At 41.3% G+C, this 15424-nt stretch overlaps 1 protein-coding gene across 6 annotated transcripts in view; it reads right to left on the minus strand.

The window, feature by feature from the left end:
• Window positions 1-579: 579 nt before the first annotated feature.
• Window positions 580-15424, minus strand: part of gdpd5a (glycerophosphodiester phosphodiesterase domain containing 5a) — a 30539-nt gene continuing 15694 nt past the window's right edge. The window contains exons 3-17 of one of the 6 annotated variants that reach the window (XM_034226773.1): window positions 13512-13615; window positions 13301-13394; window positions 13152-13211; window positions 12976-13074; window positions 11883-11976; window positions 8314-8459; window positions 7026-7108; window positions 5576-5726; window positions 5026-5247; window positions 4212-4357; window positions 3016-3163; window positions 2563-2645; window positions 2237-2251; window positions 1893-2005; window positions 580-901 (exon numbers count right to left, since the gene is read on the minus strand). In XM_034226773.1, the coding sequence (XP_034082664.1) occupies window positions 810-901; window positions 1893-2005; window positions 2237-2251; window positions 2563-2645; window positions 3016-3163; window positions 4212-4357; window positions 5026-5247; window positions 5576-5726; window positions 7026-7108; window positions 8314-8459; window positions 11883-11976; window positions 12976-13074; window positions 13152-13211; window positions 13301-13394; window positions 13512-13615 (1650 nt within the window). In that variant the 3' untranslated portion in view covers window positions 580-809. Of the gene's footprint in view, window positions 902-1892; window positions 2006-2236; window positions 2252-2562; window positions 2646-3015; window positions 3164-4211; window positions 4358-5016; window positions 5248-5575; window positions 5727-7025; window positions 7109-8313; window positions 8460-11882; window positions 11977-12975; window positions 13075-13151; window positions 13212-13300; window positions 13395-13511; window positions 13616-15424 lie in introns of all 6 variants that reach the window. The other 5 variants (XM_034226777.1, XM_034226772.1, XM_034226778.1 and 2 more) reach the window with 5 other exon arrangements.

The following is a 15424-nucleotide window of genomic DNA, read 5'->3' on the forward strand; positions in this document are numbered from 1 at the left end:
GAGTGGATGTCATGATTCTACATTAAAATGTGACATGATGTTATTTTGAATGGTTAACCGCATCGGCAGGAACATTATTGGTCAGCTGACCACTTAAAGGTGGGGTAGGTAATTTTGGAGAAACCGGCTCGAGTGCGCTAACATTTGAAAATACACAGCCGGAAAAAATCTGCCACTTCCTTACAGAGCCCCTCCTCCAACACACAGGAACACGCACATGACCAATGAGGGCACGAGATAAGTTTGTGCACAGATGGAAGGCTGACAGGCAGGTAGGCCATCCAGTTACTTTAGCCGGGCCGGCTCAGATGATTGGTTGTGCTTTTTACAGTACTACGGCTTCCACAGATGACATTTTTTTATGGATTTTTTGTCAAAGCTCTTAAGATATTCATTGCTATCAGGATGTTAAGAGCATTCCATGGAATATAACAACAAGTGTATCTCGAGCCGGTTTCTCAAACTTACCTACCCCACCTTTAACCGATGAACAGAATGTGTTCCCAGTAAAGCCTTTTTAAAACTTTTGTGCTCCCATTTATAACAAAAACAGCAAGAAACAAAACTTCTTACAGCAACTTCAAAGGAAAAAGGAGATTTATTTTGAGAAATCTTGCAACAACTTGTCTGTATATTAAGGTAAAAATTCACAATCAAATTATATTCACACATATATTACACATAACTTGCACTCAAGTGTGTATACGTTAATTGTCCATATTTTAGAAACAATTTGATTTCCATGATGTGTTCTGGGGTTAGTTCACTGATATCAGTTCTGTAATCCAGGGCTGTAGCTGCAGTGTGGTTCAGTCCCCGAGGCCTCCATGAGAGTATATGGCATAACCGTTCTCAGGAAACAGAGAGATGTCCTCTGTGCTGCTCAGCCCGTTGTTGAGTTCTGAAAAAGATGAATGATGCCACTTTTTCTTTAATAAACGCAACACAACAGTTTTCTCTCCTGCACTGAATACGGAAATGTGGACCTTAATTAAATGTATTATGTCAAAAGATGTCACATAACTGTATTAGGTTAGTTGAAAGCAATAATATTGAGTCAAACTTAATATTTCTTATTTCATCTTAATATTCTTGCTTTCAGCTAACTTAATACAGTTGTGTGAAATCTGTTGACATAATACATTTAATTAAAGTCCACATTTCCGTTTTTTCAGTGTGGCTTCAAACAGTGGCTCCCCATGACATCAGGAGAGACTGAAAACCTGTTTCTATTGCACCTTGGTTTGGCTTATTAAAAGCTCTTGTTGTTGCAGGATACTTGCTGTTTGATTGCACTTAGTGAAATGTAATGAAACAGCTGTTGTCCAAAGTCCAAAGTTCATATGTGAAGAACATGTATCTCTGTCTGTTCTTTCCAAAGATGTATACAACTCTTAGTTTATTAAACACATACTTCTTTGTCACAACAAATGATATTCATGCATCTTGATTTTTTACTAAACGTATTAAAGATCTTTTGGAAATATGATAATTTAGCTTTTGGGCATGGCCTTTTAATCAGAATCCAAATCAATAACTTTTAGAACTTTTAGAATAAAATACAAGATTCATAAATAAAAAACTAAATGCAAATATTCATACAAACATGACAAGTTTAAGTAAGAATGTGCTGATAAAATAAAATAAGAAATCATAAGAAAAAAAAGGTAAATGATGAATAAAAGATAAACTAAATAATAATGTGAATATTGTACTAAAATAAATAACATCAATACTACAATGTATACAGTGATCTATAAGTATTAATGTATATTAATGCTGAATTGCAAGTCTATGGACTCAGAGTGCCTGGTGCTTCTCTGAGGACATTTAAAGCCTCATTCGATCACTCATCAGACTGTTTCAGGTTGTGAATGGAATCAAATCTGCACCTGAGAATATGAGCTTCTCCTTCATGACGTTGAGATCCCGATTAGTCCGATTGGCCACAGCGCTGAGCACGATCTGTTCCGGGTTATAGTTCTGCATCCCGCTCATCTTCCACCTGGCACAGCACACACACACAGCATTACATGGAGGCAACGAGTGTGCCATTAAAACTATAACATGTATTACTTCTGGGATACATATAACATTATCTAAAAAATAAATTGAATGTCCTTTGATAAACAAGAGGTAGACAAGTAGAGAGACAGAAAGGAACAAGTCGGCCTTGAGGTGTCTGGCATGAAACACACGGAGGGACCGAGGAGGCAGAGAGAAAGGCAGAGGGTACCTGATCATATGATAGCTGACAGACGCCGGGGGGCAGGAGCAAGGTTGCATGCAGATCAGGCAGAGCACAGGACAAATGTTAAAGGACAAGAGAAAGAGAGGACAAAGAGAGGTTATAGCATGGAGGACACATATGGAAACATTGAGATTAGGAAAAAAAGGGAAAATAAAATGAAGAGTCAGTGTAGAGGCTGAGCTCAGGTCAGAGGATGGTGTTCACACAGTACAGTCACTCTACATGTATCTGTGCTGCTCCTGATAACATTCGTGTGTGTGTTGTCAGTGTACATCTGTTACACTCAACATGACCACAGAACAACTACTTACTTCTGAAAACAGAAAATCCCTATGACTAAGGCGATGGACACCAGATCTGACGAGAACCAGATGAAGCGGTAAGCGCTCCGACTCTGCAAGAGAAGAAAAAAGAAGAGCAGTTTTCAGTCAGCGCCACTGGAGGTCAGCATCATCATGTATTTCTCCTGAAGCTTACACAGCACAAAGTCTATTCAGCACAGAGCGACTGTGCAGCTGTACTCTGTCTCTGATTATCTCAGACTCTTTCCCAGGGTCCTGTTGTTCTCCAACGCCACGCTGAGCCCTCATATCTCTGAGTCCTCGCCTCGGGTCTCGCTGGGCCCTCGTCAGTCTCTGTCCTCTCTCCTGCTGTCCTCTCGTCTCGCTGTGTGACCGTGTGTGTGACCGTGTGTGTGACCGTGTGTGTGACCGTGTGTGTGTGTGTGTGATGTCAGATGAGAGACAGAGAGCAGAGCTGTTTACCATGAGCCAGATGGGGTAAGGCACCTTTCGGAGGACTTGTGGGGCATCAGAGGACACAGAAGACACCCCGCTGCACCACAGGACGGAGTAGAGCCAGGGCGCGTTGACTGCGGACACAGTCACACTCACATTATGGGCCAGATACTCCCTGCGGGAAAGGAAAATTAAAATGAGGAAAATAATCCTCTCGTTTTCACTCTCGTTTAACTTCAGGCTAAATAATATTGTCACTCTAGATGTTGTCACTCAACAATGGCCCATTGACACAGATTCTTATATCCTCCAACAGACACCATGTGAGCCCTTCCTCATTCAAATCACTGTGAACCCTGCACACTCCTCTGCATATGTTGTACAATGCTATGAATTAAAAAATGTACCCCTTTAAATTTCGATATACTACTTATATTTTAATTTTCAGAGTAACTACTATTATTGTTGTACTTACTTTTTATTATATTTCTTGTATATTTATATTTCTTGTAAACATTTATTTTCGTAATTTTATAATTTGCTAAATTACCTGTAATAGTTTCGTATTTGCTTCTCTTTCACACATTTTGTTTTTCACAAATGATTGTACATGTGTAAATGTACTTGGCATGAACCTGATTCTGGTTTGGTTTATCAGACATCTATGCATTGTGACACTGTGACACATACAGTACAACCTACAGTATTTCACCTAAATATGCTATAACGTTTTTTGTTCCTGAAATCATGAAAGTGGATTACACTGTTGACATTTAGTATGATGGTTATGCATATAACGATATATATATATATATAAAAGGCACTAAAAAAGTTAATTTTGTTCAATAAACTTAAATTATGTTGCATATTTCCATACAACAATCACCAACATCATATAAATGAAAATCTGGTGATAAGTTGTGGGGTTGTTTGCTGCATCAGAAACAACTTCTTTAAGTGGGTAGTTACAAACATTTAATGCTGACTCAAGTGAATCACTTGAGGACATTTATCACGTTCCTCTGGAGACACTTAAGGCTTCACTTCTGCAGTACTCTTCAACACGAGAAAACAGATTCATGTCTAAAAGCATTCTCTTTAATATTACATTTCCAATGCTTCTTGATTTAGTTCCCATTTTTAGTATGCAGTTGCAAGGGAACATGGAAGACAAAAATAAAATATAATCAATACAATGGTTGTCTCCAGCAGTGGATGCTCACTGTATGTCTGTGTGGCTGGCCTTGCTGTAGTGCAGGGTGAGGCTTGTTATCCCCCTCTGCCGTATCTCTTCCAGTGACAGCTTCTCATTGGCGCTCTGCGGCAGCCCTCGCACCCTCCCCCTGTCCGTGTCGGGGGTCCACGTCACCTGGCACACACACATATGACATGGACAGACCCTGGTCAGGAAGATTGCACTGCTACATATCTAGAAATGTTACACTTTTATAGAAGAAGGCGTTGCTTGTTGAATATATTTTAAATATAATTTGATATACAGGAATAACTTTATTACATCTTACCACCCATTTATTTTTGATGGTCACTAAGTTGGAAAATATATTTATTTTGGGTTTCCAACCTAACCCCACTTCATTGGAAAATATAGTTATTTCTTTCAGTCCTGAAAGCACTCTGCAACTGATTTCAACTAAAGGAAGAGTAAATGTGATTTGCTTTGTGGAAAAAAGCAATCCTTTATATGTCCAACTCCCACAGTATTCTGACAATTACCACACTACATGGACAATACCAGCAGCCAATCTCAGTGCACTGAAAAAACTGAAACGTTGACCTTAATTAGTTGAAAGCAATAATATTAAGTTTAAATAAAACATTTAGGTTCAACTTAATATTATTGCTTTCAACTAACCTAATACAGTAAAGTGAAATCTGTTAATATGAAACATTTAATTAAAGTCAACATTTCAGTTTTTCAGTGTGACAGCTGTTTACTTCAGCATGGTTTACTGGGGTTCCTACAAGCAGCACCTTTTAGTAATGGAAGGATATTATGGAGGGACCTACAGTCCTCACCCTCTTGGGGGAAATCCCAGCTTTCTGCACGGCCCACAGCGTGTCCATGAACCAGCTGCGGTGGCGCGGATGCTCCGGTGGAGGCCGGCGGATGTCGAGCAGAGCGGAGCTGTTGGCCCTGGCTGCCAGACGCAGCATGTCCACCAGACTGCAGACCGTCTGGTTGCCTATCCTGAGGCGGTCCCTGGCAGTCAGGGTCTCTACGGTCCAGTAGGGGTCGCTCTGGGAGCAGAGGTCAGAAGAGAGTCAGACACAGAGATAGAACGTACAGTATTTTCTTCGGTAGACAATTAGCATATATAATATTTGAAACATGCTTGGTTTATCTTAAGATTTTAGACTAGATTTAGACTTGTTGTCTTTGTATGGTCATGTCTGTCTTCTAAACCAGAAATGGTCAATTCCTTTGACCACCAACTACAATTTCACAATACAAAAAGGGAGTTATTTGTAGCAACAGAATATGGGAGTAATGTTGGGTCATTGATGGGAATTTGCCCAAACAAATCAAACAAAATAATATGAGTTGAGGTGAAGTGGATTCCAGTACCTTCAGAAACCACTGGCCTGCGTTTAGAGAGTGAATCTCTGTCCAGTTGAAGAGAGAAGCATCCTCAAACTGCCGGGCTGGGAACACCTTCCCAACGTCTGTGGTTCGTCTCAACGTGCGGTCCCGCATCAGGAAAGGAACACCGTCTACACTGGAATGACAAAATGGTCAGAAATTATGTATTTTAGAAAACAAATTATGTTTAAGTATTTATCTTAGTAAAATGAAACCTTTTCCTAACAATAAAAACAGCAGCTCATTGAAACATTCCAGACGAAAGGCAACATGTGACTATATATATATTAGGGATGCACCGAATATTCGTCCACCGAAAATTATCGGCCGAAAATGGTTAAAAAGGAAAAAATATCACCGAATGTCAGAACAGGCTTACGTTGGTAACCTAACGTGTTGTTGTGATGACGTAATAAAGACGCGGCGACCATGCTCCCGGCTGGCTCACAGGGGGGCGAACATTGACCTTTGTCATCGAGATTGCCTTGAGCCTTTAACAAATCGTATTAAATAATCTGATGACAGACTGTAAACAGAATAGCTGAAATTTTAACAAACTAAATAACTCAGTTTCCTCTAATCATTAACCCATGTTTGTATAATGTAGTTAACTCCGTGTGTTGCTGCTAGCATACATAACACCTGACGTGGAAACGTTACTCGTGGATGGTGCTACAGAGCTGCTAGAAAGACGGTCGAACCCGGTACATTCCTCCGTCTGCATGCGGTGCACTTTTGCTAAATGTTTAGACAAATTGCTCGTGCTTACATGCTAAACTCTTATTGCACTTATGGTAACAAGTATTCTCCACATCGAGACGGGTACAGTTTAACCACACCTCGGAGCGCGTTCTCTCCGCCATCTCCGCAGTGTGCTCCGCTGCATGTCGCAGCTGCGTGTGTGTAAACTGCCCCGCCCCCTCGCACACAGACGGGGGAGAGAGATCTCGTCTGATCGAAAATACATCATAGACGCATTTGTTGTCTTTGCATATTAGAAACGAGTTGGCGACACTAAGACTGCGATATAATGTTTTTTAGCAATAATACATGACATATATAAATGTACTGATGCATTCAAAAGTGCTGAATAAATGTTTTATGGACCCATAATAGTGATTATTATTTAAGTTAAGTTTTGCCATAATCATGTCTATTTCCATAATCAGGTAGCTGAACAACATTGGTAAAAAATGTATACATTATATATATATATTTCTATTAATAATTTTCAGCATTCGGTTTTCGGCCAACTGTTTCCTATTTTCGGTATCGGTTTCGGCCAAGAATTTCCCATTCGGTGCACCCCTAATATATATAGCATCTCTCTCATTAAATCGAAATGCTTCTATTTCTCAACTGTGGAACTTCAGAGCACTCTAAATTCATGAAATTAAATAATCCATGATTAAAATGTTAAAGTGTGATTAATAACCTGATGGTGACGTCTGCCTCCAGGGAGCTGGCTCCATTCTGCAGAGCTCGGTTAAAGGACACGATGGTGTTTTCTGGGGCCAGCTAGAGCAAAGGGGGGGGACTATTGTTAGTCACTGGGGGTTGAAAACACATCAGGAGGATGGGATATAAAGGCACATTTAAAAACCCAAGCATGAAACAAAACTTTGCGGCATATCATTAAAGTAAAGCCTAAAAGGTGTAACTAGTTGCATCATGCATATTTACACACCACAAATAGGGTACTATATGTTGATTGAAATTCTCTATAAACATCAAGAAGAGAATACAGAGAGAGAATGACACTAAGACAAACAGCCAAGAAGCCAACTAGAGTTGCCATTTTCTTAATCTCTTTCATTTTTTGTAAAGCACTTTGAATTGCCTTGTGTTGAAAAGTGCTATATAAATAAACTTGCCTTGCCTAGAGTAATGAAAGCTAGCTGGTAAGATGGCCATGCCTTGCTAAAACTAAAACTATATTTACCGGTACTTCCCTATTGTTTTTTTGACGAGCCAACATTTTTGTTAGTTTGTTTCTTATTTAACTTGACTAATCCTATGATATTTTGCCTTTTCAGAGATGAGTGACAGAGTGACAGAGTGACAGAGTGACTGATCAAAGTATCCAACAGAATGCTGCATTGATGATGTATTTGTGTAGGCCAACCCAGAAATTAGCATTACAAGGGCCACAAGATCCGTGACTAACACATGTTTATGGTAATTGCACATTTTTGTCTCAAAATATAAACCCCACTTTTAGAATTGTTGAAGTGTAGCCCAAATGCAATGAGCAGAAGTGAAAGTTAACGTAATGCTTTAATCCAACTACATGACTTCACGCTACCACCACTAAGCTAAAAGTGGCTAATTTTCTGCTTGATGGTGTTTACCTGTCTAACATAGACGTGTAAAATCTTCGAACATTCACAAGCGGGGCGCTACGTTTTAATTTTATGTCGTAAAACAGAAGGTATTAATCTAAGCTTGTGTTCAACACATACCTTATTTTGGAAATCTAACCAAAAACACACTTTCCAAAAACCAGTGACTTTAGGCAGCCTAAAAATGCCAGAATACTAACTCCTTTTCCAGGTTTTGGACTCATTCTTGCAAGACTCTATGGAAATTACCCTATGATATTGTTTCAAAATGAAATAAAATAGAACAATATTCAGTAGAATACATATAAAGCAACTGATCCATCAGAAGATCAAGTAAACAACATCTGACGGTGACACGTTCACACAGAACAATGAACTCACCATAGGAGCTCCCCGTCGACCAATGATGTCTGGCCGGGGTCGGAGTGTGTGCCGGTCCATAATGCAGGGGCAGCTGAATGTGAGTGGTGCCAAATAGACAGCCAGAAGGATGATGATGTAGATCACCAACACCGTCACCTGAAAATCTAGGAGGGAGGCGTAAGAGACTTTTAGGTTCACTTCCTTTATCTTCTGCATGTCTCATCTACTCATTATGTTAAGAAATGTTTTTGTTGAAAGTATTTAAGTGCGGGAGTGGCCTGCGGTGGCCTGTCGCATGCTTGGCTGTCTTATCACTGGACCGTCTTCCTTAAAGGCCCTGTCACACTGTCCCGAAATTGACACCCGATGGACACACGATAAAGGAAATGTTCAAATTCGGCTGTGATCGTAGCAACATCGGGCCATTCGTGAGGGCATCTTAAGCCATCGTATGACCGCCGGTGGAGTTTCTCAGGCTCCGGCAGCAACTTAGTGAGCGGCAACTTCGTAAGGCACTCGTGAGGACATCTTGTCAAATCGTGTCATCTTTGTGTTATCATCGGTGCCATCGGGCATTCGCCCTCACTCTGATCGGGGCGAATGCCTGATGGCACCGATGATAACACGATGCCCTCACGATGGCCTTACGAAGGGCACAATTGACACACGAATTCAACACGAAAATGAACCTTCGCAAGGTCCTTCGGCAATTTTTTGGCATGCCAAAGATTTTGCCACCGCTCACGAAGTTGCTGCCGGAGCCTGAGAAACTCCACCGGCGGTCATACGATGGCTTAAGATGCCCTCACCAATGGCCCGATGTTGCTACGATCACAGCCGAATTTGAACATTTCCTTTATCGTGTGTCCATCGGGTTGTTTTATTGCACAACAAAATCATGTAAATATATTATGTAAATAACCCAATTTGTGTTCTGTGAAACTAAAAAGGATATAATATATTATTTTGAAGGACAGTTGACAGGAAGTTGTTGTTGTTATGGAAACAACATTACGGAGAAAACGTAATATTTTCTACATATAACGACGGATAAAGTAAAGAACAAAGTCTGAAGATATCAGTACAGTATCATAGTACTGTAACACAATTGTTTTTGGTACTTTCATTGCAGTTGTATGTCTTAAATGTAATGTAAATGTTGCCTTCGTGTGTGGTTCGGGGCCATCATCGTGCGAAATTCACAATTCCATATTCGTGTGTCCATCGGGTGTCAATTTCGGGACAGTGTGACAGGGCCTTAACAGTACGCACGTGAGCAGATGCCTAAAAGTCTTCCTGTTCGCCAGCACTGCTAACAAAAGCAAGCATTTATTGATGTGTTGTCTCTCCACAGTCGACTTAAAGGACACCTATTATGCAAATTGCACTTTTTGATGTCTTTTATACATAAATATGTGTCCCCATGTAAAGAGACTCACAAAGTGTCAGAAAATACAACCCTCTCTTTTCCTCCTTACCCACATCTCTAAAACCGGGGGTAAAACGGAGCTGATCCAGATTTGCTGAGAACTTGACGCCATTACTGAAATGTGGGATGGCTTTACATTGAACTCATGGCAAAGTCCAGGAGTTCAATGTTCAATGTAGGGACGATAGGTTGCGCCGTGGCAGTCGGCTAGCTGAATCCCCTCCCGCAGCTTTGTGTCTGTGTATTCAACAGGATGTCTAATGCCCCTTTCACACCAGCGCTTTTTCAGCTCCGGCTCGGAGCTGGAGCCTGAAAAGCGCCGGTTTTTCCTGTTCACACCGCAGCGGCGCCAGCTCTTAGCTCCGGAATCCGGTTCACTTCCAGCTCCAAAAAATTGTCGGTCTAGAGGCAAGAGCTTCGGAGCTAAGAGGTGGCGTCGCTTACGTCTCTCTTACGTCGAGGCGTGCAGGAAACTAAACCCACCTCCCCTGAACATGGGTCGACTGTCATGCCTGCCTACAAGCAGTAGTGCTTATAAACACACTTTATAAAGTCAGGCAACACTAACCAGGCTTCGTGTGATTCTGTTTATTTGTACCTTACTTTGACCATCCGTTCACTGTTATTGATCATTGTGGAGAGAGGCAGACGTGTTGTTTTGTATTATAGCAGCTATCGGATTGAATCAATACATGGGCTGCACAGGTTGTCGTGTCCGACTATCACAAGTAGAATCATAATAAAAATATGCCGGTAAAATGTGCCTGTAGAAAACGGTTTATGCCACAATAGGATAGCAATAGCAAGTAGTCAGTTTAGCTTCGGTTGCTATGCTAACATCACCCATTTTATACCAGAGAAACTTTCATAACAGCGTTGTGATGCCAAACAGCGTCAATTCAGACTGACCCACATTCACTTAGGCTAAGGGGAACTGGGGATATGTATCAGCTGCTTGTGTGAGTCGGACAGTGAATACTTTAGAGCGGCCGCTGCAGTGTGAGCTAACCGGGAGCTAACGGAGGAGAATAAACTCCCGTGGAAGAGCAGCCAACACTGCAGCGGTCGGTAAATGCTGCAGAAACACATGAATAAACAATGAACCACGGCACTCTGGAGAAAAGCATAAGGTTGGAGAAGTCGTTATTCAATTTATTCTGGCTTCGTGTGATTAAAAGCAACACGATCATCGACCCGACGCAGTTCCCCGTTGTTGTTGTGAGCGCCGTAACGCCGTTGGTGAGCAAATCAGCGATGTAAACGGTGACGTCATGACGCAGCAGCGGCAGCACCAGTCGGGTGCTGGGCGGTGTGAACAGAGCGGGAGCAGAAAAGGGAAACCGGAGCTGAACCAGAAAAGCTCCCGCTCTGAGCTAGAAAGGGAAAAGCGCTGGTGTGAAAGCCGCATAAGAGAGATGTTATCACGTTTAGCTGAGTTTCTGCTGGTACACAGAGTTCTCTTCACAGAGCTCACCGCTTGCATGCGGATAGGTGATCTTTAACTTCACAATTGCAGCAACAAGTTAGATCAGAACCAATGGCATACTGCAAGGTAAAAAACAAAGTGACAACTATCCTCAGCCTAGCCACAGCTTACTGACCTGTAACAACTACAATTTGACGGGCAGCAACCCCATTAACACAGACAGCTAAGAAGCTATCAGCTAAGTAGCATTTGAATTCACGGATTGAACATCTCCTGGGCATAGCACATTTTTAAGTACATTATCTTTTCACAGCTAAGTAAGCATAGCACCGCCTATCTTATGTTATGTTTCTACATGTGTTGTTTGGTTTTATTCACTGAGCTTTAATGTATGATCTGTGTGTTGAGCTAACATGGTTGGTTATCCAGTTGATGTTAGTATTGTATTCATAGACAATACTGCATGCAAACTAACAATCATCTTAACCCGGCACCATTATAATACCTATAGAACATTAATAATCATATAACATTAAAGAATAAATAATTACTTTTCATCATTTTTTATTATTCTGATTTTGGTATTTGTGTGCTAATGCAACTACCTGACAACTAAACAAAATCATGATTTCATTATTAAAAAGAGCTTCTTCAGTCCTGATTACCATTATATATTCCAAAGAACTCTGAATCTGTAATGTGCCTGGTTAAAGACAGGGAGTGAACACTTACTGGATCTGTCTCTGCGGACCACATATCCAGCCACCAACCAGCTGATAGCTGTGACTGTTGCAAGGGCTCCAATGTGCAGGAAAGGTGCTGTTGACTGGGAGGAACACAAATATAGAACACTGGTGTTAATTGGTCGGAACTTATTATTAGAGAGAACAACAGAGTAGAAGATCTCATATGTTCACCTGAACCCTAGGACCCAAGACCCAAGACCCAACCAGGGAACTCAATACGTTTGAGTCAACGGTTTATAAAGTCGGTGGGTCAGTCTCTGTTTTGCATTAAATGTTGTACCCTAAAGGATCTGAGCAGAGCCAGGCGTCGGCGGAGCTGACCATGATGGGTGAGCTGTGTGGGTCAGAGGTCAGACTCACAGATGATAACAAATTACCAATGCTAAAGATAGAAGTCATCTACATGCTAGATACCAAAAACAGCAAAGATTTGTTTTAACAGGTGTCCTTTGTCATCCGTTATTGTGACAATTATTGTGACATTTTAGCTGAAATAAAAAGTTAAATAGCAGGGCTGTTTCAGGTTCTTGTCAAGGCTAGATTAAATGCATCATGCCCAAGAAGAAAATTAGAGGACGTTACATTAAGAAAGACTTGTTTTGACAATTATACTCTAACTGTGAAAGCTGTTAAAACTGTGCCGACTGGGTCTGCCTCTACTTGGGAAGTGTGTTGGTCTTCATGGATAACAGCTTTCAAATAATAGACAGGTTCGGTTTGGGTCTGGAAACTCATTTTTGGACCCGTGACTTTTACAACAGAATAGAACTTTGAGGACATGTAGATAATGAATACATGTGCCGAATATAGGTAACACTTTGATAATGAGACAGGATCATTAGGGTAATAAAGATGTTGTCTGTTTCTTCAAACAAAGAAATAGAGACCATCTTGCGATGGCATCACACCGACAGCAATGTCAAATTAAGCTCTTGGCTTCTTGATTCCTCAATGCTATTAAACCTCTTTTTCACTATTATATACTCTATGTAGTTCTAGTCAAAAAGTGAAGAATAAAACACGTAAAATACATCGGCAAAAGAACATCTCAAGGATTATTATTAGTGTTCTAGACCAACCTGCAGTGATACAAGCAGGATGTCCCACTCATCTCCCCATATGTCATCAACAGAGACGACACCAGAAATAGTGGTGAACAACGTCGCCAACACTCCAATCTGTGGAGAAAGACATTATTATAATAGTGTGTTTGGAGCCAATCAAGAGCAAAAATGTGCGATGTAAATCACAGCACCTTGTGAACCCAGTAGAGGTTGAGCTGCTGGCCCAAGGATATATGGAAAAGTGCTAAGATCTGAAAAAAGTTGACATATTTAGTCAGTTATGTTGTATCCTTGCAATTAGCATGTTTGCTAACATCTAGGGGTTAAACAAGAGTGTTACCATTAAGAATGTGATGTAGCTGAATCCCACAGTGGTGGGTGCGAGGATGGGGATGGTCTCGTCGCTCCATGCTCCAGAGCGGTTGTATACTGACCTGCCATGTGAACAGGGAAGGTCAGTCTGGTTGATGCTGATGGTTAAACTAAAAGGAGAACTTGGACCAGATGCAGCCATCAAATATTCTTATCACATATAGGGAAGACTGACTCACCAGTTGAACTCGTTGAAATCATTTTGAGCCACCAACCAGAAGTACGCCCAGAAGAGAACCAGTAGGAAAGAACTGCACAAGATGATGAACCATGTACACTCCCACTGTAAAGCAAAGTACAAGCAACAGATGACCTTTTCCAGTTGTATAATGACACCGTTTCACACATACTCTATACGCAGGAATATGAAGAGTGTGTTTAAGGCTACTCGCCCAGCAACAAACAGCCAACAGAAAAAGTTAGCTGTTGTACATAATATAGCATTTGGCTGGTTAAGAGGCAGATATGTTCTCCAGCGCTCGGTGGAGATTATAATCTGAGCTCAAGGGGGCAGAAGATTGGATTGACATTCCAAATGAATGCTAAAGATGCTTATAAGAACTGCGGACTGTGCCAACAAGCCGAAGCACTGTGGAAACTCTACCTAACAAAAGAAAAAGAGCTGTGTAGATAGAATGATACAAACTAGTGAAAACAAGAGTAAACCTTGGACAGACATTCCCTTGATGAAAAAGCGCCAAACCATCATTGAGCGGACATACTTTCTACAACATCAGTTAGACATAAAGAAGGAAAACACAGAAAGACATCTGGCTGTCATTGTGACAGCAACACTAAGAATAATGTGTGTGAGAGAAACTCCCTCTGGAAGGAACACAATGATTTTAGCCTTTGCAGACCATTTACATGTACAAAAACCTATAGAACACACGAGAGGAGAGGGAAAGCCCTAAATGCATAATAGGGCCTCTTGAATATGATGTTGGTTGAGCCATCTGTTCATAAATGACTGCAGTTATCCCTGAAGTTAACATACCCACATCTACTATTTTCTCAAAGCGATCAGCTCATGATACATTCCTGTTTCCAAAACATTGCCATAATCACATTTCTATAATTACTCATGTACAAAAATGACTTATACATGTTTTCTCTTCCTCAGTCCTCTGGCGTGGTCTGTGTGACAAAGGTACAGAGGAGAGCCCGTGCTGCACTCAAGGACTTTTCCCTCCAGTAACTAACATGATTAGGAGCTAAAACCATGTGAGGGGAGGTGTAGTAGAGTATGACAGGCCAGTCAACAGATCCTGTTGAGCGTTGACACATCTTGCCTGGACTTAAGGTTTCCAGCGGCTTATGTAAGAGGCTGGGAGCTAATTAAGATAATTAGTGTTTACAGGTAAAGAGCAAATAGCAGCAGTATCAAGCAGTTTTGAAAGTGTTACTAGCCCGTAAATGAAGAGGACATGAAAATGAATTAAGCAATTTATTCTGACATGTTGCAGCCTGTAACAAGAAGGCAGTAGAGGTGGAGACATGTCATTTTATTGGTATAACAGCTACCTGAATACAAGGGATTTACCAAATGTAGTGGATTTTTAAGCCAAGTCATTCATTTTTTATTATTTTACGTTATCTATATGCAACAAGCTGTTTGGAAGAATATAAGATTCAAGTTTGAGACATGGTCACAGGTGGGGTCAGAGAGAGGTTGAGACTAACGGCCCGTCTACACTACAGGCGTCAAAAAATGCTTTCAACGCTTCGCCCATTCATTTGAATGGGGTGACGTAGGATATTTTCAAACTTCGCCGAACTGCATTGTGGGTAGCATGGCAAGGCGTTGCAAGCATCGCGAGCGTCTATCGGCGTCAAAAGTTGAACAATGTTCAACTTTTGAGACTCGATGCTTGCTCGAAGCTGGCGTCAGCCAATCAAATCCCGTTTTTGCAATTCCCGCCAGTACAAGCGCTAGCCAATCAAACCGCGTGCAAGCTGGGAGAGCCAGACCGCAGTTCATTTCCTCATATTCCAAACGAGAAATTACGGTAGCAAATCACCCGGTTCTTTCCGACCAGAACTATTTACCGGGATACAAACCGGAGGAACCAGGCATGGAGGGAGGTGGCAG

Source organism: Gymnodraco acuticeps, unplaced genomic scaffold (genome assembly GCF_902827175.1).
Source record: "Gymnodraco acuticeps unplaced genomic scaffold, fGymAcu1.1, whole genome shotgun sequence".
Classification (NCBI taxonomy): domain Eukaryota; kingdom Metazoa; phylum Chordata; class Actinopteri; order Perciformes; family Bathydraconidae; genus Gymnodraco; species Gymnodraco acuticeps.